The sequence below is a fragment of the Pyrus communis genome, chromosome 15 (assembly GCF_041283825.1).
Source record: "Pyrus communis isolate YQ-2024b chromosome 15, ASM4128382v1, whole genome shotgun sequence".
Classification (NCBI taxonomy): Eukaryota; Viridiplantae; Streptophyta; class Magnoliopsida; order Rosales; family Rosaceae; genus Pyrus; species Pyrus communis.
The window spans coordinates 2,860,130-2,881,817 of record NC_142579.1 but is presented as its reverse complement, the minus strand read 5'-3'; the positions used below and the strand labels follow the sequence as shown (position 1 = coordinate 2,881,817).

The 21,688-nt window shown below is 37.9% G+C and overlaps 4 protein-coding genes across 6 annotated transcripts; 2 read left to right on the top strand and 2 right to left on the bottom strand.

The window, feature by feature from the left end:
- Nucleotides 1–2,397: 2,397 nt before the first annotated feature.
- LOC137743920 (uncharacterized) lies at nucleotides 2,398–6,688 on the bottom strand. Of its 2 annotated transcripts, XM_088686921.1 has the most exons (6): nucleotides 6,141–6,686; nucleotides 4,212–4,384; nucleotides 3,870–4,069; nucleotides 3,052–3,153; nucleotides 2,811–2,862; nucleotides 2,398–2,714 (listed from the first exon to the last, which is right to left on the bottom strand). In XM_088686921.1, the coding sequence occupies exons 3-6, from the start codon at nucleotides 4,056–4,058 to the stop codon at nucleotides 2,602–2,604; spliced, it is 456 nt and encodes a 151-aa protein (XP_088543047.1). In that variant the 5' UTR covers nucleotides 4,059–4,069; nucleotides 4,212–4,384; nucleotides 6,141–6,686; the 3' UTR covers nucleotides 2,398–2,601. The 2 variants fall into 2 exon arrangements, with proteins under 2 accessions (XP_088543047.1, XP_068339953.2); XM_068483852.2 differs by lacking the exon at nucleotides 4,212–4,384 and having other exon boundaries at nucleotides 6,141–6,688.
- A 2,249-nt stretch (nucleotides 6,689–8,937) lies between these two features.
- On the top strand, nucleotides 8,938–13,123 carry LOC137710555 (ATP-dependent protease La (LON) domain protein). The gene is made up of 7 exons (XM_068449621.2): nucleotides 8,938–9,233; nucleotides 9,495–9,563; nucleotides 10,883–10,999; nucleotides 11,077–11,151; nucleotides 11,506–11,640; nucleotides 12,434–12,575; nucleotides 12,796–13,123. Exons 1-7 carry the CDS (start codon nucleotides 9,006–9,008, stop codon nucleotides 12,954–12,956), a joined length of 927 nt encoding a protein of 308 aa, XP_068305722.2. The 5' UTR covers nucleotides 8,938–9,005; the 3' UTR covers nucleotides 12,957–13,123.
- A 1,151-nt stretch (nucleotides 13,124–14,274) lies between these two features.
- Nucleotides 14,275–18,125, bottom strand: LOC137710564 (MICOS complex subunit MIC10). 2 transcript variants are annotated; one of them, XM_088685343.1, is made up of 3 exons: nucleotides 17,839–18,125; nucleotides 16,055–16,197; nucleotides 14,275–14,588 (listed from the first exon to the last, which is right to left on the bottom strand). In XM_088685343.1, the coding sequence occupies exons 1-3, from the start codon at nucleotides 17,969–17,971 to the stop codon at nucleotides 14,580–14,582; spliced, it is 285 nt and encodes a 94-aa protein (XP_088541469.1). In that variant the 5' UTR covers nucleotides 17,972–18,125; the 3' UTR covers nucleotides 14,275–14,579. The 2 variants fall into 2 exon arrangements, with proteins under 2 accessions (XP_088541469.1, XP_068305733.1); XM_068449632.2 differs by having other exon boundaries at nucleotides 14,275–14,685; nucleotides 17,839–18,123.
- Nucleotides 18,126–18,921: 796 nt separating this feature from the next.
- Nucleotides 18,922–21,440, top strand: LOC137710573 (Sec14p-like phosphatidylinositol transfer family protein). The gene is made up of 4 exons (XM_068449640.2): nucleotides 18,922–20,291; nucleotides 20,433–20,557; nucleotides 20,693–20,843; nucleotides 20,955–21,440. Exons 1-4 carry the CDS (start codon nucleotides 19,230–19,232, stop codon nucleotides 21,207–21,209), a joined length of 1,593 nt encoding a protein of 530 aa, XP_068305741.2. The 5' UTR covers nucleotides 18,922–19,229; the 3' UTR covers nucleotides 21,210–21,440.
- The last annotated feature ends 248 nt before the right edge of the window (nucleotides 21,441–21,688 follow it).

Below are 21,688 nucleotides of genomic sequence, written 5' to 3'. Positions count from 1 at the left end.
TTATTTTGTCCTTATCATTAAAACTCAAAGTTTTCAAGCTCTTTTCATTAGTTCTTCTAATATAAAAACCTAAGCACGTAATAGCATTCGAACAACTAGCGCTTGTTTCGTAACTATTTTGTTTTTTGTTTTTAGACTGTTTGTTTTTTATATATGTGGAAAATGTAAAGGATAAGGGAAGATGAAGAAACGCTGGTGGATGAGTGGGAAAGAAATAAAAAAAAATGAAAGTGAAAGCAAACTCGAATATATATTTTGTTTTAGTTTTTACTCTTTAGTGGTCTTTGTGTACCCTTGTTCGAGCATTTCTTCTGACTTTTTAGTCAAAATTGTCCCTAAGATTGTCATAACGTATCATTTTGATCATTGACAATGAAAATCGATAAAATTGACTATGACGGAGCCAGAATTTCTAATGAGGAGGGACCTCACACAAGTATAGAAGAAAACTAAACCAATAGTGATTATAAACTTACTAATGCTAAACATCATAACATATATCCAAATAATTAAGTAGTCAAAATTAACATATGCATAGATAATTTTATCTATTTATGGTAATTATAATTATTCTTGACAAATTTCATATTTTGAAACCATTGCATGATGTCATCTATACTACTTGAAGTATTATTAAACTCAATAGAGAAAATTACTAAAAATTTTGCAAACCCTAAAACTCAAGGAAGAGGTAGGATAGAATAGAAACAAATATTTTATAGAGAATAATAGTGTCACAAACCTTATTGTTCTTTATTCAATACATTTGGGATTTGGAATGGCTAAATATATGAAATTCAAGAAGAATAGGAGGAATAGCTTTGCCAGTGCATGAGTGAAAGATGATTTTTTTAATTAAAAGTGAATAATGGGTTTTAATTTAATGTCATTGGTTTGTGATAATGACCATTTGAAATATTATACTTAATTTTGGGATGAGATTTGGATGAAAAGATAGATAAATGATTGGATTTTTGTGTGAAGTGTTGAGAAGGGTTGCAAAGCAATAGATATAGGTATAATACTAACCTTTTTTTTTTCAAGTTAGGATAGGCCTAGGACTACTTTAGTCCTCATGTGCCTCCGCCAGTGTCCTTGAGTTTGTCCAACATAAATCATTTTTGTCTTTCTATGAAAATTTGTCAACATCCTTGTTAAGTAGAGGAGTTGGTTTTGTAACATCTCACATCGACCAACTGAGAGGGGACAATTTGCCTTATATTTACATGCCCACCTCCATATAGCAGGAGACATATGGGGAACTCACTGGCTTCGGATTCCATTGGAACGCCAAAGTTAAGTGAGTTTGGGCGAGAGCAATCCCAGGATAGGTGACCCACTAGGAATTTCTCATGTGAGTTCCCAAAAACAAAACCATGAGGGCGTGGCCCAAAGTGGACAATATCGTGCTACAGCAGAGCTGGTCTGGGATGTGACAAAATGGTAACAGAGCCACTCTGTCGTGTGGTGCGAGTGTGTCAATGAGGACGTCGGACCCCTAAGGGGGTGAATTGTAACATCCCACATCGACCGACGTAGGGGGATGATGTGCCTTATATGTACATGCTCACCTCCATATAACACAAGGCCCTTTAGGAACTCACTAGCTTCGGATTCCATCGGAACTCCGAAATTAAATGAGTTAGGGCGAGAGCAATCCCAAGATGGGTGACCCACTAAGAATTTCTCGTGTGAGTTCCCATAAACAAAACCGTGTGAGCGTGGCCCAAAGCAGACAATATTGTGCTATGGTGGAGCAGGTCTGGGATGTGACATGTTTGACAAAAAAAAAAAACCCTTAAAAGGTGATCACGTGGTTGTTTAGTGACAATTTAACGAAGATATTTACAGATTTTTCACAAAAATACCAAAATGATGTATGGTGAACAAACTAAAAAACCACTATCAATTTTCATTGTCAATGACCAAAATAAGAATTATGCTAATCTCAGATAAAAGCCCGTTTCCTCTTCATCTCTACTTTCTACCATATACTTCTTCACATCTCAAAGTACAAAAACATGAAAATTAAAAACTATATGTGATTATTTTAAGGAAATGAGCTCTGCTTAGTACTTCGACTCACATAAAGTTTGGACTTAATTCGATCAGGACAGAGTGCCGACACTAATTTGGAATCTAGATGTCACACTGTCAGTTGGCTCCACATGTCCCACGAAAGAATCATTTATAAGGAGTCATCATACAACCATCTCTATCAGATAATCCGTGTCTAAACCTCGTCATTACATACCTAACGTGATCAAATAGTAATACAACAGAAAGCTACGGAATACGGCGAGCTACGCTTACCCTAAACCCTAAACCCTACATACCGTAAAAAGCGTGTGGATGTCGATGTACTATTGACACTCGATGAACCGTTATAAACATAAGTAGTTCAAAAATCATGGTAATTAAGCATGAAATAGTTTAAAAATCAACCGAAACTACGCTGAAATGTATAGATGGCCTTCTTGTACAATCCTATCTTTCGTGAATCATCTCCGATTTTTCGACCCCATATAACGGGAAAAATATAAAATCCAGCTCCTTCCCTGTTTTTTTCTGTGTGATTAAAAATTTCCATGGTCGCACAGTTCAGGAGCCTCCATGACGGCGATAGAGTACTGACCGATAAATGGCAGCAACATGGAAGAACACAATGAGCACTACGAAGAAATCATCCAAGAGACCGGCTATACCAAATATTGCTGCATGAACACCCAAAAACAAGGATGATGTATTAATAATAGTGTGACAACGACTCCACAAGAAAAATACAACTAAGTTGAAAGCATAAGAAAGACCTTCCGGGATGAAGTCAAAAGGACTGAATAGGTACGCAGCACCCATTATCATCTGTATATTTAAGAAAACAAAAATTTTAAAACGGTCAGAACTTCGTAACGAACATGCAGTATACAATATACTTCAGATTAAAGATGAGTTCTCACGTAACGTTACTGCCAACCACATAAACTGCATTAACAGCTGCATGAGAGTCCAAGATATAAGAGAAATGATCGCATATTGTGTCAATTACTTAACTGCAATCCAAACACGAGCCCTTATAACAAGGGGAAGAGATCTATCAGGATCAATTAGTTCTCGCAGCAGCCTCCGCAGGAGAAAAGGAAGGTCCTGTGCTCTCTGTTCAAAAAAGGATTGCCATTTATAGAAACAGATTAGAAATGGAGGAGTGATGATCTACTATTCTATATCAACTACGAAACGATCTTCAATGTATGGAATAAAGATACTTTTTCAGGAGTTAAGAAACCAAACTGGCATCTGAGGAAAAATTCTGTTCCTTACAGGAAAAGAAGATATAAACACTTTACTTATCCAGGAGTCCTAAAATAAAGAATTAATTTCTTTTGAAAGTGTATTCTTTTCATGTAGTTGGACGAGTACAGAAACTGCATATATTTTTCAACAAAAAACATATCTAATTGTATTATTCAACAATGGTGGGTGTGTGTGCGTGTGTACATGTCTGTGTATTATAGGGGGAGCTCCAATTAAGAGGGACACCCTTGCAGCTCCCACTTCCCATTGAAACTCAATAATTCAAGCAGTCTAATGCTTAGGTCTCCCCTCAAAGATCATCCTTGCAAAATATCACTGAAATCCGAAACTGTTGACTACTAAATTAAATGTTTGTTACTTTTAGTGTTTTCTTGATGTACCATGTTTGTCTATTTTCTTTACTCGAATTAGATGGCTAAACGGTCAGATTTGTCTCATATCATATTTTAAGAAGATGATCTTTGAATGAAGAACTAGTAAATAGATTGTTCGGATTATTGACATAAATAAGAAATGGGCCCCACAAGGTTATTTGATGTATGCATATATTCATTTACCTGAAGAAGACTTCTGGAATGACCTCCAAAAACACGATTGTACCTTTCAACCTTCCTTAGAATCTCCACAACCTCCGGCCTATTAAGCTGCCTTGAAGAAGCCCTACTTGGAACCAACAAAGTGATGGGACGACGACACAGCGGGCATTTACAAGGGCAAACTGCCGATCCATGATGCCAAACAAGCATAATACAATTTCCTGAAGAAAGGGAGCCAACGATGCATTATCAGCCTTTATTTTAATGATTACTCAATTGGAGTTCAAGCCTTGTAGATTATATGTAATGGAATCTGATACTTGCATGTTCGTATGTTGTAAGAGTCCTGCTAATTCTACTTACACTCAGAGTGTTATACTTGATCCGTTATCTGTGGCTGGTTTTGAGCATGTGCGATAGGTGCCCTTGCATAGGGCCCCCAATCTGTAAAGGACCACTAAAAGATGATATCATCTACATATGTCCCAACTTGGTTTGTGGCAAAAAAAGCTTCATCTTTGGGAAATTTCTAGGTTCTGCATGAATAAGAGAAATATGACACCCATACGCATAAGAGAAATCACTTTTATGTTTTTAGTTTGGTTCTGCCGGCTTTGCTCTAAATTTTGATTTTATTCATATTTTTCCATGATTTTTTTGTTGATTTGAACTATAATTCAAGTAATAATACTTCATTTAAATTCCTTACTAATACAACCATAGACATATAAATTAGCTTTGTAGCAAGAGTTTTATACAAGGGCTCATTTACTATCCTCCGCACAGAGCCCCTAAAATCTCAGAGGTGACACAATATGCAGTGTATGCTAAATAGAACATCACACCCATTCAGTTCAGGTATATAATTCGTCCAAAAAGTATGGACAAATATTCTCAATATGCATGTTGGGGATTTTGTAACCACTTCGTATATCCACAATCTCTATAATCTATTGAAACAAAGCAATTCCAAGCATAAATCACTTTTACGTACAATAGAAGCAGTAAACTTGTCAAACATCAAAAGACCTTATGGTGCGCTTGGAGAAGGGGATTTTTAAGTTCAATGTAACGTATGATAAATTTGTTAAGAACGCACTACAAAAAATAGATAAAGGGGCTTGAAAATCACTAGATGCAATACATTTGATAGAACTTTCAAATAACTCCTTGAAGGTGTCATTTAAAGGTGTTCTAGTAGTAGCTTAACAGTGCTTGAGTAGTTCATTGGTAGTGTTATAGTGATGCATTTTAACAACAGAGCTTAAATTTCCTTGATACTCGAAAGTCTCTCATCCAAACATAAGGTTAAAGCCTAAGCGGGAGATGGTCTATAACTAGAGTCAAGCTCAAAAACAGCATTGGGCCTCTATATGAATCATGAATGAGTAAAGGATCTGTATCATCAAGTTCAAATGATCATTATATACATAAATATATAGGCACCATGGGCATCCGCAAGATTTATAACCAGACTTGGAATTGTGCTTGGAAAAACTGGCTATATCCGATGTTAGATGATATGCGGACCAAGAATATCAAGTCCATTCTACTTGGAATGAAACAGACATTGGTAGCGGAGAGGGGAATTTTTTTTTTACATATACGCGTTTCCTTTTCAACATTTTTAAGATGCAAGTCTAGGAAACCTACACAAACGTGTTCTTCCTATTTACAGAACTCTGCAGAGTATAATTACATGTACAATGACATCCTGTTTTGACTCTTGATATCAATAAGAACAAGAGACTAACAGTCCATAATGAATATGACCAGTTTCTACCAAATGATAATGATCATTATCGGATATCTACAGTGATTTCTCGAAGAGCTCCATCTTCGGCCCCCTTCTTAGTTTTCACCAGACTTTTAAGTTAGTATAGCTAAGTATAGCTAAAGCTAAATTGGACTTGTTTCAAAGGGAAAACGTCATATAATCGGTCGAAATAAACACCCAATTTGGATGTGGATTATAAGTCCCTTCGCTCTAAAGAGCAAATGATATCGAAAGCCGCCGCTACTAAAATCTTCTGAGTAATCAATCAAGTCTTTCAACACAAGCATGCTTAAATGATCAATCAATCGAATCCAAACATGAAAAAGCATGCTTGAGCAAAATACAAACAGAAGCAGTTGAAACAAAATAAAATGTATAAAATACAGTTGAATGGAGAAATTGAAGACGAATTGGGTTTAGGGTTCTTTTATATTGCACAAAACCAATAACATTGGTTGACCGACTGAAATGTAAGCGAGGAAATAGGAATGAGAGTGAGGGAGGAAGGAAGGTACCGCAAAACCAGTGAGAGCAATTGGCCTGACAAGGAGTGTCGAAGTTGCCATGGCAAACCGAACACAGATCGCCGCCTGGAGGGCCGTCCATTCCGATCTTTCCTTCGCTTACCCCGCCGTTCGTCTCTTAGATACTCTGTCCCCCATTAATCATGACGTGCCACGCAAATGGATAAACACGTTTCGCTTTTTGTTTTGGAAATCAACTTTTGGAAGAAGAAAATAATTCAAATTTAGAAGGAAAAAAAATACAAAAATTGACATCCGTCGCTTGCGAGGACTTATAAACCTTGTAATCTAAAAACTATGCGTGGAAAAGGAAAGTTTAGAATTTGAAATCTCCAATCCATAAGTTTAAATTTTATATAAATAAATGCCATTTTCACAACCATATGTCGCCAACACTTACCACCTGCCACCACCACTCACAATTATCATCACCATTAGGGTTGTCGGCACCACTATATACGATTGTGACCCTGCCATTACTACTGCCAATATCACAACCTGCAGCCACTACACACTATCATTACTACTACCACTTCTGTTACATTTTCTAACTACTATCTCATATATATATATATATATATATATATATTAACGACTATATATACAGATTAAATATTTAAATTTCATTGTTCTTTTAGGTTAACCAAACATGAAAAAAAATAAAAAATTAGAATTCTTTACTAATCTTAAATTTCTCATCCAACATATTAATTTTTGGGTTTTTATAACAAATGGTCCCTGAAAATTGACCCTCACCATCAAGATGGTATTTGAAATTGAAAATCAATCAATGTAGTCCTTGAAAATAGGTGTCGCAAATCAATGTGATCATTTCATCACAATTATGTTAAAAATTCTGTTAAGTGCTGATGTGGCACATAAATAGGTCCCATGAGTTTTTTTTATTTTTTATTTTTCTCACAAATGGTCCTTAAAATTGACATACGACATCAAAATTGTCCATAAAATTGACTTGTGACATCAAAGTGGTCCCTGGAATTAAAAATAATCAATGTAGTCCCGCAAGTAAGTGTCCCAAATTAATGTAGTCATTCTATCACAATTATGTCAAAAATTCTATTATGTGTTGATGTGACACATAAATGGATAACACAAGTCTAATTAAATTTAAAAAAATTACAAATAGGTTTAATAATTTAATAGTTAATAAAAAGTTGTGAACCCAAAAACCCAGTCCTACAGTCACCTTTGATACCAGTCCACATTCCTCTACCTCATTCGCTATTTATTCTCTAAAAAAAAAAAAATTCTCAATACACCCATCTTTACACACTTCGACACCCTTCACCGAATTAAACCTAAATCGAGGTCATCTTTGGTGACGACTTGACTAATTGGCAACGACTTCTGGGACATCATTGCTAACATTTAAGCAATCAACATCCTCATAACCTTAATCTTGGAGAGCTTATTTGACGCTTCCCTTGTGGTCTGGTGACTCAAAGAACGACGAGGTATGCCTTGAGATAATAAGGTTATAACTGAGGTGCGTCTATTGTTGGTTGAAAACTATTTCTAAACCCTCTCTTAGGCCTTAGTTAAACATTGTGCCTTTGAAAATTTATGGAAGGGATCTCTCTTAAGAGTAGGTCCTACTATAAGAAAAAAAAATTTCTATTGTGCAAAAATGTATTTAGACAACTTTCTTAACTAATTATTAAGCCCACATCAGCATATAACAAATTTTTTTACAGCATTGTGGCGGAATGATCATATTGATTTACAATACCTATTTTCAAGGACTACATTAATCGATTTTCAATTTTAAAGACCATCTTAATGGTGTGGGTCAATTTCAGGGACCGTCTTGATGGTGTGGGTCAAATTCAGGGACCATCTTGATGGTGTGAGTCAATTTCATGGACTATTTGTGATAAAAACCTGTAAATCTTGTGGGGCCTATTTATGTGCCACATCAGCACTTAACGGAATTTTTAACAAAATTGTGATAGAAGGGCCATATTGATTTGCGATACCTATTTTCAAGGATTACATTGATTGATTTTCAATTTCAGGGACTATTTTGATGGTCAGGTTCAATTTTAGGGACCATTTGTGATAAAACCCTTAATTTTTTTATTTTTGAGTAGTCCAAATAGGTGATAGAAAGGCCCCGCAATGCCACGTAAGCAGATAACAAGGATACTAACAAAATATTGTAACTTTGATGGACTACAACATTATAATGAAATTGAAATCCTAAATTTTTTTTACATGACATTGCAATAAGATATTGTATGAAGTTGTGATTTGACACAAATTTGATACCGCAAAAACTATAATTTGCCCTAGGAATTTCATTGACCCTTGAATTGTACTAGATTGTAGCCACGCATGTGTTCAGAATTCGAACTTGGAAGTGTGACAAGAACATAGTTTATAACTTATTCGATATGGTTGATTTTCCATGAAAATATCCAAAAAAAAAAAATAGAGAATGTATGGAAAATGGGTGGTGAACTTTAAACTTCAACTTATATCAGAGAAACTCTTAAGTTTAGGCTAAAATTGATAGATGTCGTCGATATTTCTGACATCCTGTTAAATATCGGAGAAACTCTTGTATATTTTTCTTCCAAACCAATGCTTGACAATTTCTAAAGTTTTGTTTTAAATTTCCATCATTTATATCGAAAACAATTAATATTGATACCTATATTTCTACAAATTAGCATATCGATATTTCTACAGATATCGATATTTTAAATACTGAAGTGGAGAGAGGCCTATCATCGTGCGGTTAGAATTAGTTTAATAGTAGTAGATAACCCGTCAGACCGTTGTTAGTTGGGAACTTGGAAGGAAAACGAAAAAGCCAATTCGAAGCAGCAGAAAATGAATTGTACGGCCTTCAAATTCAATCCCACCACTCCGTTTGTCCTGGACAAGCTCGCTCAGTTTATACCAGCGACACGAATCCGAAACCCGCACCGGAATGTCTATAGTTCCGTTGGTTTCAGTTTCACCAGGAAGAAACTCAAACGATGCCGCCACTCGGCTCCTCCAAACGCCACCTCCTTGGTTGAATTGGAGCTCCCGCTCCTTCCCTTTCCCTTGAACGAGGTGTTCACTTCAATTTCTCTTTCTTTAAACTCAGTCTTTCTATTTTTATAGTCCCAAGTTCGCGGCGGAAGGGAGCACTATGCTCTAGCCAACTTGGCTACAATTATGTCTGCTGTTGTTTTTGAACATGATTATATTTGTGTGATTTGATTTAGTTAATATTTGGATTGCTTGGAATGATTAATTCTTTTGTTTGTGTTTATTTCTTACAGTAAGAACAATTATTTCTAATTTTCGAAAAACTGGTTTTCGAAATTTCAGGTTCTAGTTCCCTCTGAGAGTAAGGCATTGCACTTATATGAAGCAAGGTATCTAGCTCTACTGGAGGAGGTAATATACACTTTCATTGCTACATTTTCTCCGATTTGATGACAGCATGTGTTATGAGTGTTGAGCAAGTAAGGTGGAAGAAATTTTGTTAGAATAAACGAAAGAGTCACATACAACCACGAAAGTATATTGAAACAAGAACCAACCATGCGATAAGTTTTTAAGAAGATGCTTTTGCTGCTGTTGTTCTTCTGTTTTAGGTGCTTTGCTTTTACGAGCAGCTTTTAGTAAGCCACAGCATACCGAATCAGGCCTTCTTGTCTCTAAATTATATGAGATCGGAAAAATTCATGGAGATTTAAGTCAAATTGGTATTGCTAGGGAATATGTGAAGTTACACTCGGCAAGCTACTGAAAGTCTGTTTGGTTACTTTCGCAAAGCTGCTATTGATAGGTAGAAGCATTTAGTGAGATAGTCGTAAGTGTTGTGAAGATATGATGTAAAATGAAGATGGTCTGCCGACTTTCCGCAGACAAATACATGTCCAATGGCACATTAACATCGTAGCTATTGTGCTTATCTATAACCAAGTAGTTTTCTGTAAAGTTATATACGATTGATAGTAATAATATGCAGCACCTGGAAAGAACGACATGGTTGCTCTTCGGATGAGATTATAGAACACAGAAATATAAGTCCAATTGAATTTTATAAATTCTTCGTTTGAATGCTTTTGAAAAGCATAGACAGAGACACCCGAATTCAAAAAATTTAAAAACCGGGGGATTTCTTGTACGCGTTAAGAAATGTCCGAGTCCTTTGGTGCTAATGATGAAATTCGATGGTTCAGTTAGAGTATAAGTTTTTCATGGCAGCTGCAGGTGCTCATCACATGTTACATATGGAAGCCCCTTGGTTCACCTTGAATGCTTTTTGATGTTTAAATCAAGCAATGTGGTTGAAACCCAAATCTCTTTATGCTCAAGGAATGGGCCTTGGTTTAACAACTGACACCCCTTCAAGCCGAACAGGAGGGACTTCGGTCTTGTCCACCATTATTTGGCGTCTGCTTTAGAATTATTAACATATATAAATTCTGTTATTTTGTGTAGTTGTAATTCCCATATGTTTGTCAGTATATGTAGCCATGCGTTTGCACAACCGCCGGTCATTTTATGGTGAGAATGACAAATTGTTGTACACCCAATCACTCATTGATGCTACTTTTGTATTTAGTATAACATGAATCTGAAAAGTGAGCCGGGAGAAAACAGTCCCTCCTCGTATGCGTAGGTTAGGGAGATCCTATGGTGTGGTTTGGGATGTCAGAAAAACTATTTGTATTCATCCTACTTACAGTTTATTCTATTTGTCGCAGTCGTTGAAAAGGAAGAAGCTTTTTGTGCATTTTGTGTTGGATCCTATCATCATTGACAATTCATCAGGAGAAGCATCCTTTGCGGCCAGAAATGGTTGCTTGGTTTTCATAGAAAATGTAAGCTTCTGAACTTCAATGCAATTTCCAAATATTTGAAGGACCTTATGAACTAAAATCATTCCAGTACTCTGCAGGTTGAGCGTTTAGAAGTTGGAGCACTAGTCTCTATTAGAGGAATTGGTCGTGTAAAAATTGTGAAATTTGTGCAGGTGAGTCACAACAGATTTGGTGAATATTAGGAGCTTTTGATGCAACATCGAAACTTTATAAAACTCTGCGCACATGAAGTTAGTCAAAAACTTATTGAGTCGAAAAACTTTTAATTGCAAGTGCAACCAAGTATAATTTTTACAGAAAGTGTTACTATGCATGATGATCAGAATTTATTGTGTAGTGAGTTCAGGAAGGAAGAGGAAATATAACCCTCAAGGTCTTTTATTTTTTTCTTTAATTCTTCTTTTTCTTCTGCTCTTTCTGTTGTACTTGTACCGTCATTTGTATCTCTTACGAAATAGCTTGCCTCTTATGCTTCTAGATGTTGGTTTGCACTTTTGTACACGCAGGCAGATCCTTACTTGAAAGGTGTTGTCGTACCTGTGCACGACAGGGTTCCTGAAGGCGAGAGCGGATTAGAACCAAAAGTTATGCAAGTAAAGGAAGCTCTATATAGTTTAAATAGCTTGGAAATCAAGCTGAAGGTGTGTTTCTCTCTCTCTCTCTCTCTCTCTCTCTCTCAGAGACTATTCCCACTTCCAACACTCTCCCCACTTATTCTCTCCTTCTCCTCAAATTAACAAAACTATCAAAAAATGGAGCCAAGGTTTGGAAGAAAAGCTGAAATATCTTAATGAAGACAACGAAAACTCCGTCCAGTCTTCCAATCTTCTGAAGGCTGTTAAGTTGAGAGTGAATAATTGTGGGAAGCTTAAGGTTGTAGAGGTGAAAGTGGCTCTTACTTGAACTCAACGGAGAACACTAGAACCAAATTATAGTGGCCATAATACCACCAGAACAGGAGTCGTTTGTCTCCCTACAGTATAGATAGAAGGGCATTGTTCTTGCTGTCGGTAGATCCAACCAGAATAGAACTGGAATACTGGTGGCAGTGGAGTGTTGTATGATCATGAAGAGGGTGGAGATCCAGACAGTGTCTGCAGAGTCTGATCAAATGAAGAAGGTCGAGAGTCAGGTGGCGTGTGAGGTGCTGGAGCTTACAAAACATTATGGAGAGACAACCCTGTAACCATAACTCACTCTCAAATCTGATATGGTGCTTCGAGCAGCAAAAGTCTGGTGTTTTTCAAAAATCCGATGGAAAAGAAAATTTCAGGGACAGAATAGTCGGACAGTGAGGGAGAGAAGAGTTTAACTAATGTGTATGGTTTTTTATGTGGTCCTTAACACGACTCTTTATTAGATGAGGACTGTATGTACATTATACACTCATATGCATTCGTTGACTCTTGTCTGCTCATTTATCTGTTCTACTAGGCCCCCAAGGAGGCACCGTTGCAGACTCGAATTGCCAATTCTCTAATGTGGAGTGAAAAGGAACTAGTCTTAGATTGTGATGAAGCTTTCATTCCTTCCTTGCCCGAGCGTGTTTCATTTGCAGCACTTCAACCGGTATCAGGTAACAAATTTTCTAATGGAATCAGTAAGTTGTGTTGGCATCCTGTTCTAGTGAAGCAAACTTACTTTGGCCGAAGCAGACAATCGAACAACATAGTGGACATTGGTCTTAGCGGACATAGGACAGTGTCATGTGGCTTTCCTTGTAAACTGGAAAATGGTGACAATGCCTGAGATCTCCCCCCTCATGCATCTTGTTGTTTACATGTAATGTGTATCAGGATCAGGTGAATCGGAACTTGCGAAGCTACAGCTAGAGAAGTTAAGGGCAATGGAGCTCAAAGACACCGTCCAGAGGCTAGATAATTCCCTGGAATTTGTTAAAGATAATATCTCCATGGTTGCAGCCAAGCTCGCTATACAGTCAGTGGAGATGGAGTAAGTTGTGGGACGAATCCATTCGAGGATCACCCTTTCATTGCAAATATTATTCCCACACCTGTTAACTCATCATCCTCTGAATTCTGGCAGTTTTGCGTGTATAATGTATATTGAAACACTATATCTTGGTTTTTTTCGTTTGATCACAATTACATTTCTCGTTCTCAATGTTTTCCAATTCGACTAATGTTTCATCGCGAATTCTGGATGATTTTTGGATAAAAATTCAAAATTATTGAACTGCAGTGTCAGGGTGAAGAATATGGGAGCTCGGTAACAAACTATAAAAATTATTGGACTACAGTACCAAGTAACATAATTATTCAACTAAAAATAACCTTGATGTGCAACCATGAACAAAAATGAACCATGGAAGGGTTAAATGAAATTGTTTGGCTCATTACACGTGAAGAGTTGTGGTGGGTCTCACGTAAGGAAACGTGTTGAAGAATATAAGAATCTCACATCGAACAATTGACAATTAAATATGACTTCTGTTGAAAAGTTTTACTTCTAATATCGCCAAGGACGTTTGTGATAATAATCAATATTTGCTGATGACCTGACTCTAAAATCGTGACAACGTCAATGTGTTATTAGTTGTGGTCGATGAGCCGACTATGAAATCTGTACAACTTACGGGTCGGTCCCTCCCTAAAAGTGGGGAAATTAATTTTGCGTCGTACGTTGGTTTGAAGAAACAAAGATCAATCTTGGCTAAACAAGCTTAATATTTGCTGTGCCGCTGTGTGAGTTGTTCTACCTCAGTTTAGGTTCAGATGCAATGCAGGTCATCGGAGGTCAGCTGCAGCGAGTACAGGCACAAGAGTTGCTTGTAGCCTACTGAACGTGGAAGACAGCGTAAATGACGACGAAACATGTGAGCTATAGTCAGTGGAGTTGAACTTTCAGTTGACGGCAAGGGTGTTGTTTATTACAGGGGACAACGACTCGCTCTGTCGTGTGAGCATGGTAGGATGTTGAGAAAAGTATCGGCAGGGGATTGAGGGTGGTGAGTTTCAAGGGAAGAGGCCATTGCTTCGCGCACCGACCTCAATCCTTTGAAGAAGATGAAGATGCAGAGAAAGCTTTCACGATGATGAGAAATTGGCTGCATGGTAGCTTGCTTGTAAAGTGAAAAGAACAGGAAAATAGACTTTACCTTTCTTTAATTTTAAGATTTTTGCCCAAACTCAACTGCAGTCAACAAGCTAACAAGAACCCGAATCGTTCCATGCCTGAATCATTTCCATAGAAAACGTCCTCGCCCTAGCAAGAACGATTACGTAAGTTGAGCAAACATCTCGGCATGTATATAGTGATAGAGAAACTAATACCAATAAGATCAAAGCAGAATACTACATGACTGTTCAGCATTGCCAAGCACAACTAATATTATTAGCATACCCTAGAAACATTATCAGTAAACGACGGTGCGCATCAAACATACTTCTGACGGGTTTCCTTTTGCTTAGTTGTCAAAGACACCAATTATTTTTTCCTTCCACAAACTAAGTTTGACAGAGTGACACCATTACAAAACAAGAGGTAACAAATTTGTATGAAGTCTGAGTAAGATCAGGTGATATCTTTATCAATCAAAAACAGTATTTGTACCACATACTCAAATCCCCTGCAGGCATAAACACGACCGATAGTCAAAAAACCTCCAATTTGAATCCCAAAACTGTCGGTTAACTTGACTTTGCATAAATTCAATTGTGTCCGTCCTGGAAACAACAGGAAAAAATAGACATCAAATCACTTCCATGCACAATTCATCCTAAGGTATATGAGTGCAAAACAATGAACCTATATCCATCCTTACACATAGAAGGCCTGAAAATTTACATTGGTTTCAAATAAATCAACATGCTGAAAAAAATCAAACACCAGACTCAATGGACTGGCCTTAATCGATTGAAATTAGACAAAATATATGAATGTAGTAGCTGAATTTTTCACCGTGATGAACTCATTTTCATCAAGATATCTGAATACATCAAAAGTTACGTTTCAGTCCATGCAGGCATCTCATAAATCCAAAGTTTAAGAAGCAAGTGTTAACAAAATCTGGGCCTGTCTGGGATTACTTCGGGAAGGGCTAAAAGTACTTTCCAACAACACAAAAGCACTTCTGAATTTGGAAAAGAAATTCAAAAGTGCTTCTAGGTTGTGATCAATGAATAAGAAAGCTATATTTATAAACGATATATACCATAAAATTTTCAACATACTTCACAACCATATCAAATGTCAAAATGGATTTACTCCAGCAAATAGAGTGTGAACCAAGAGATGAACTGATATCATTTATCTGAATAGTAGAAAGGAAGAACCTCCGAATGACAAGGTACTCATCAGAGCTTTAGTTATGCTATTTTTCAAATAAAAAATTGAAAACAAATTATAGGAATTGGTCCCCATTTTACTTATTATTTTTCCAAAATGGTGAAGTTTCCATATTTAAATTTGAGGCTTAAAAGGAGAGTTTTCGATGCTTCATTCAAACAGGTACTTTTGTTTAATTCATAAAGGAAGGGATTTCAAATTCACTGCAAGATGTTCACTTTTCTCACAAAGTAACCAATGGAGTGAGGTGCAAATGGGTTCTCCTATGCAATGTAAGCTTATGAGCACATGGTATGTTCAAACTTCAGGCCATGGAGTCCCAAAGCATGCATCCTAACAGAGCCCCATCCTCAACCCAAGCAAGCACCTCATCTTCCAGGTTTGGCGAGGAAACTCAAGGCCACATGTTGAAAATAAATGAGATAAACATCTCCAAGAGTGAAGTCAGACAAGTAGAGGCTTATGAGTCGATGGAAGCCCCCTCCTTCAATCACGTGTTTAATTTATTCCCTTTCTTTTCTTGAAGATATTAGAGTGCAGACGTTTAAGATTTCGAGTTTTATGGTACAAAAAGACAGCCATGCCTATCGATTGTTAATTTGAGTTATCTTCCATTGCAAATAGGGAATGTTGGTGGAAGAAACCAATGGTGTGGGGTCCCAATGGAATATGTTTAAACCACAGGGGGGTTGTAATTTATTTCTCCCTTTATCTTTTGTATTTAAAATCAGAAGAGATCAGCTCTACCTGAGGAGCAGGGACCTCAATAATCTTAGGAGCAGCCAACTTTGCAGGAGATCCCTCAAACAAACGGGAGCACTCTGTGTATGCAGATCCAATGCCTACTCCAGCGCCAAAAGCTACAGAAGTCCAACGAGTCACAGGACTCCCTAGTAAGAGTAAGACAACAACAAAAATACATTTATTAATTCAAGATCACTAATTTTGGAAGATTTAAAACATATATTTACTGTTCAAGCAAATTAAAGACATTGGTCTCATCCTAATGATAATTAGATAAAGCATCAAAAGAACCTCAAAAGGGACAATAAAAATGTAAAAAATAACGTTACTTATGTTTTTATGCTTTTGAAAGTCATACCCTTGAAAGCTCATGATGATACATATACTTGGACAAGAATATTCGATGAAGGTACATGTTCGTGTGTTCAATTAGTCTGTTTTTATAAGATTACCAATGACATCGGAGTGTCTAGTTGTCATTTTATCATGGTCAGGTCCTGTTGCAGGAATATGGCAGGGCAGTTAGCTGTATCTACCAAATTACTGGTATTAATTTTTCAAGTTATTAGACAGGCTCCAAGCCAATTTCCATTAGAAGCCACTAAACAGTACTGTACAGAATGCTTGGTTTTTGGAAAATGTGCAAATGGAAATTACTTTGCAACGATAAATAACAATATCCTGAACCAATTCCTAGAAAAAGGCTAATTGGGGATGGTAGACATCATGCTCAAGATAGTTTCGGGATAGCATATGACTATCCAGCCTGGGTTGCATTTCTTCTCCTCTTTGATGGAGGTCATAAGTTCAAATCTCATGAACGATGGGAGAGTTGTTAAAGAAAGAAAGATAGCTTTGACCAAAGTTTTGCATTTGATAATAGCCCAATACCCTGAGCGATGGTAATAAACCAAATTAAAGCCACAAAAACATGAAGACCTAACCTGAACCTTCTTCTCTTTGACCAATGAATAAAAATGGTAACAACATTACTTTTACATTGGCAGCCAATGAATCATAACTTACCTCACATTTCATGTTATTGAATTAAACAGTAAGCTCTATTTTATTTTAAAAAACCTATCGGGCGTGTTTGATACATAGGATTGGCATGGCTTGGACCTAATTATCCAGATTGGTTTGGATTGGTTTGGCTTCGCTTGGGTTGGCTCTAGTTCAAGCCCTCATTTTAACAAGGTCAAAATAAGGAGACTAGGTGAGGCACTAGTCCCACTTAGTGAGATTGCTAAATAGCACCCTGTTTGATACAACTTAGACTAACTCATAATAGCTCAATCCGGCAAAGTAATGCGGTGTAGCAAACATAGCCATAAAGTCCAAGTGAAGCAAATAGCCGGAGATCCTACCCCTCCATTTTTCTGATGTTACAAAATAAGGAACACAAAGAATGCAGTAATTGGATCGAGAAAAGTTCTAGAATCTCTCACGTTCATTGGGCATAACCAGGTTGCGCACAAACGCGCGCGCACACACACACATATATATCCCAGTATGTATGCTTTATGAAGGCAAATTAAGGTCCCATGTAGGTCAATTCAATTAGGCAAATATGGAGTGTTCGTGTTCCGAACAACTTTGGGCATTCCAAATTGCAGTGGCAAACATTTTGCAATCCATCATCCAACCAACTAATCTTCCAATTATTTGCACACACACACACACACACATATGCTTGGAATACGTATTTAATCATTGCAGAGAAGCAAAACGGAGAAACAAGAAAATTAAAGGGAAAAGGAAAAGGGGAGAAGAGAAAGAGAACTGACTGAACAAAAGGAGGCCGCCAAAGGCACCGCCCAAGGAAGAGTAGACGAAGCGCCGGACCGTCAGATCGAGACACGCGTCCCATTTGGCGTTCAGGTCGTACTGCTGTGGGATGATTTCTTTGCTGTCTGCCATTGTAGCCACCTGAATTATTCCTCTTTCTCTCTCTCTCTCTCTCTCTGCTTTGATTCTTTTCTTCTCTCTCTTGCTTCTCTCTCTCTTGCTCTGCGCTTCGATTTTGAGATTCTTCTGTGATTTTGGTTGGGGGCTGTGTCCGTTTAGGTTTCGAGCTGCATACTTTTGGGCTTTAGTTGAATTTGTATATGGGCCCCTTCAAACAGTAGGCCAGCAGATTAGGGCCAGTTTATGGAACTGGAAACTTTTGAATTTCAAGTTTAGTTTTGCACACGGATTTTTTAAATTTATATAATTATGATTTCAAATAAAAAAACTGAGCTATTTCAATGTTTTCATTCTCGAATATCATTTTTGGACTAAACTATCAAAATCGTTCTAAAATGATAAAAATGTATAATTCTAGTCGTCTTTCTTTCATAACAGTTTTTCAAAAATCGTTTTGTAAAATTATTAGACGGACCTAAATTTTTTTTTTTAACTTAAAGCTTATTTCTCTCCCCTTATGTAATTTTAATTCAGTTTATTTATACCATTCAAATAGACAAGAAACAAAAATAGAGAAGATAATTGTTACTGGCACTTCATAATTCTTATTTTGCACTCTAAATTTTCTATATTTAATTAAAAAAAATAAACTTGTGAGAAGTGACAAATGAGATTTTGGAAATGCCACAAAAGATAGAATACATTATTGCTCACCACCTAAAAGTGGAGATGCTACTCCATATTAATTTCCGTTAAATTAGTTAAATTTCAAGATTTTGATAATAGATATTAAATCAAATTTATTTGACAATAAGCAATGAAATTGTGAGAATCACTGTCATTTTAAAGTGGCATGCAAAAGATTTTAAAGTGGTATGCAAAAATATCTTTTGCCTAATGCTAAAGCGACAATCTATAATATTTGATATTATCCAAAATATTTTCCAAAAACATAAAAGGAAAAAAAAAAACAAAAGAGGGGTGAGGCTTGTATTTTGAAGAGCATAGGATTCCAGATTGAAGCAGGGATCCTGACGGTGTTACTACACTTCTGACTGCTGGTAGTATCATGTGGTGAGCATGCTTGAGTTCACACATACCTCACCACGCTAACAGTGCCACTCACTCACTGACAAAACAAAACCATCGTTTCCCTTTCTCTCTCTTCACTTTCCTCCTCCTTCATAATTCCGTATCTTCCTTCTGCTTCTCAACACCAACTAAAGTTCGCCCACCTAACTCCTCCTCCTTCCCATCTCCATCTCCAAAAATGGCCGACGAAATCCCCATAACACCATCATCTGACCTAGCGCCGCCGACACCGCCTCCTGCCGCTTCTGAGCCTGAAGCACCGGCTTTGATGGAACCAGAGTCTAAAGATGACGCACCCCCACCACCACCATCGCTGCCAGAAGTGACAGAGTCTGAGAAAGAAGAGGCACTTGCACCACCACCAGTTGCGGCGGCGGGGTCTGTGCCGGTGAAAGAAGAGGCGGAGAAAAAGCAGATTCCTCGATCTTTGATTTCGTTCAAGGAGGAGAGTAACGTAGTGGCCGATCTCTCAGATTCAGAGAGAAAAGCTCTTCAAGAACTGAAGCAGCTCGTCCAGGAAGCTCTCAATACTCACCAGTTCACATCCCCGAAAGCCGAAGCACCAGCACCAGCACAAGCACCGCCACCAATAGGAGCACCGGTTTCCAAATCGGAATCAGAATCAAAACCAACCCATGAACCCAAAATCGAAGAGCAGCCAGTGAAGGAAGCAGAGGAAGTAGCTAAAGAAACAGCACAATCGGTGGTGCCGCCGGCGGCGGCGGCGGCGGAGGAGGAAGTGTCCATTTGGGGAGTCCCTCTTCTCAAGGACGATAAGAGCGATGTGATTCTTCTCAAGTTCCTGAGGGCGAGGGACTTCAAGGTGAAGGATGCCTTTGTGATGCTTCGCAACACTATTCAATGGCGGAAGGAATTCGGGATCGACGCTCTTGTGCAGGAGGATCTCGGTGATGATTTGGAGAAGGTGGTGTTTGTTCATGGGTACGATAGGGATGGTCACCCTGTGTGTTACAATGTGTTCGGAGAGTTTCAGAACAAAGAACTGTACCAGAAAACATTCTCGGACGAGGAAAAGCGGACCAAGTTTCTCCGGTGGCGGGTTCAGTTCTTGGAGAAGGGTATTCGGAAGCTTGATTTCACTCCCGGTGGTGTTTGTAGTATTTTTCAGGTCAATGATCTCAAGAATTCTCCTGGTCCGGCTAAGAAGGAACTTCGAGTGGCCACCAAACAGGCTCTTCACTTGCTCCAGGACAATTATCCCGAATTCGTAGCCAAACAGGTACTACGTAGTACTTACTTGATTGTCTGTTGTCTGTTGATTTGGGTAACCTTGTATTATTGATATCTCGGTATTGAATACTGAATGCTGATGTTTGTTTGGTTGGTTTGGTTTGGTTATGGATAAATCTTGTTAATGAAGGTGTTTATCAATGCGCCGTGGTGGTATCTTGCATTCTACACCATGATCAGTCCGTTCTTGACGCAGAGAACGAAAAGCAAGTTTGTTGTTGCTAGCCCAGCCAAAACCGCGGAAACCCTTTTCAAGTTAGTAGGATTACTCTACTGTGACTATCAATTGATGCCCCCAATTCTCATTCGGTATCACGCCGGCTTACGTTCTCATATATATATATATGGTTGGTTGGTTTTGGTTTAAATTTCGATTGGCGGATAATGCAGGTACATCTCTCCTGAGCATGTTCCGATCCAGTATGGTGGCTTGAGTGTTGATTACTGTGACTGCAACCCTGAATTTACCATTGAGGATCCAGTGGCCGATGTTACAGTTAAACCTGCAACGAAACAAACTGTGGAAATTATAATATATGAGGTTTGATTGCTTCTCTTTTGCTCTACTTTTATAATATATGAGCATTGGCCAGGTGCTAAATTATTATTCATGGCTCATTGCTTTAACTCATATGGAATTGATATGTTGCAGAAGTGCACCATTGTGTGGGAGCTCCGTGTGGTCGGATGGGAGGTGAGCTATGGGGCTGAGTTTGTGCCCGAAGCCGAAAATGGATACACAATCATCATACAGAAAGCCACAAAGATGAGCCCGACCGATGAGCCAGTGGTGAGTAACAGCTTCAAAGTTACGGAACTGGGTAAAATATTGCTCAAGATTGACAACCCAACCCCGAAAAAGAAGAGGCTTCTGTACAGGTTCAAGATCGAACCCCTTGATTACTAAGGAATTTGAATGAGGCTGCAGCACTTCAAACACCTGTTGTGCAATGTGCACTTTGGTCGGTTGGCATCATACTTGTTTATCATCATCTTTTTTGTGTTGTATTCTGTAAATTGAGTTTTCTAGTTATATCAGAAAAATACAGTGGTAACTTTTGAATTTTCAAAACTGTAGTTTCTATTTTCCTTGTAATTCTGGGTGGCTTCTATATTATAGTTTATGCTTTTCTGGTTACAGTTTTTCCTTTCTTTTTATCCTTAAAAAAAGCATCGGCCGGTGGTTTTGTCACAGCAGTCCATTCTTTTGGGGGTCACAGCAGTCCATTCTTTTGGGGGTCGGAAAACCTCACAAATGCATTTCAATCTCTCTTTGAATAACTAGGAGTCTAGCGCCAAGAGTCAAACTCAGGACTTACTGTGTGATATCAATGAGTTAGGTTATCTCCAACCAAAAGATTAAACGTAGTCCTGATTAGAATTACA

Bases quoted from the DNA above. Each gene is read 5' to 3' on its own strand.
- LOC137710564 (XM_068449632.2), bottom strand. From the start codon at position 17,971: ATGGCAGACAGCAAAGAAATCATCCCACAGCAGTACGACCTGAACGCC. The intron at 16,198-17,838 runs GTCAGTTCTCTT...TACTCTTACTAG, and splicing joins TGGCGGCCTCCTTTTGTTCA to GGAGTCCTGTGACTCGTTGG.
- LOC137710573 (XM_068449640.2), top strand. From the start codon at position 19,230: ATGGCCGACGAAATCCCCATAACACCATCATCTGACCTAGCGCCGCCG. The intron at 20,292-20,432 runs GTACTACGTAGT...TTGTTAATGAAG, and splicing joins CCGAATTCGTAGCCAAACAG to GTGTTTATCAATGCGCCGTG. The intron at 20,844-20,954 runs GTTTGATTGCTT...GATATGTTGCAG, and splicing joins TGGAAATTATAATATATGAG to AAGTGCACCATTGTGTGGGA.
- LOC137710555 (XM_068449621.2), top strand. From the start codon at position 9,006: ATGAATTGTACGGCCTTCAAATTCAATCCCACCACTCCGTTTGTCCTG. The intron at 9,234-9,494 runs GTGTTCACTTCA...TCGAAATTTCAG, and splicing joins TTCCCTTTCCCTTGAACGAG to GTTCTAGTTCCCTCTGAGAG. The intron at 11,000-11,076 runs GTAAGCTTCTGA...AGTACTCTGCAG, and splicing joins GCTTGGTTTTCATAGAAAAT to GTTGAGCGTTTAGAAGTTGG.
- LOC137743920 (XM_068483852.2), bottom strand. From the start codon at position 6,231: ATGGACGGCCCTCCAGGCGGCGATCTGTGTTCGGTTTGCCATGGCAAC. The intron at 2,863-3,051 runs GTTAAGTAATTG...TTAAATATACAG, and splicing joins GGGCTCGTGTTTGGATTGCA to ATGATAATGGGTGCTGCGTA. The intron at 2,715-2,810 runs GTCTTTCTTATG...GTGTTCATGCAG, and splicing joins TTTTGACTTCATCCCGGAAG to CAATATTTGGTATAGCCGGT.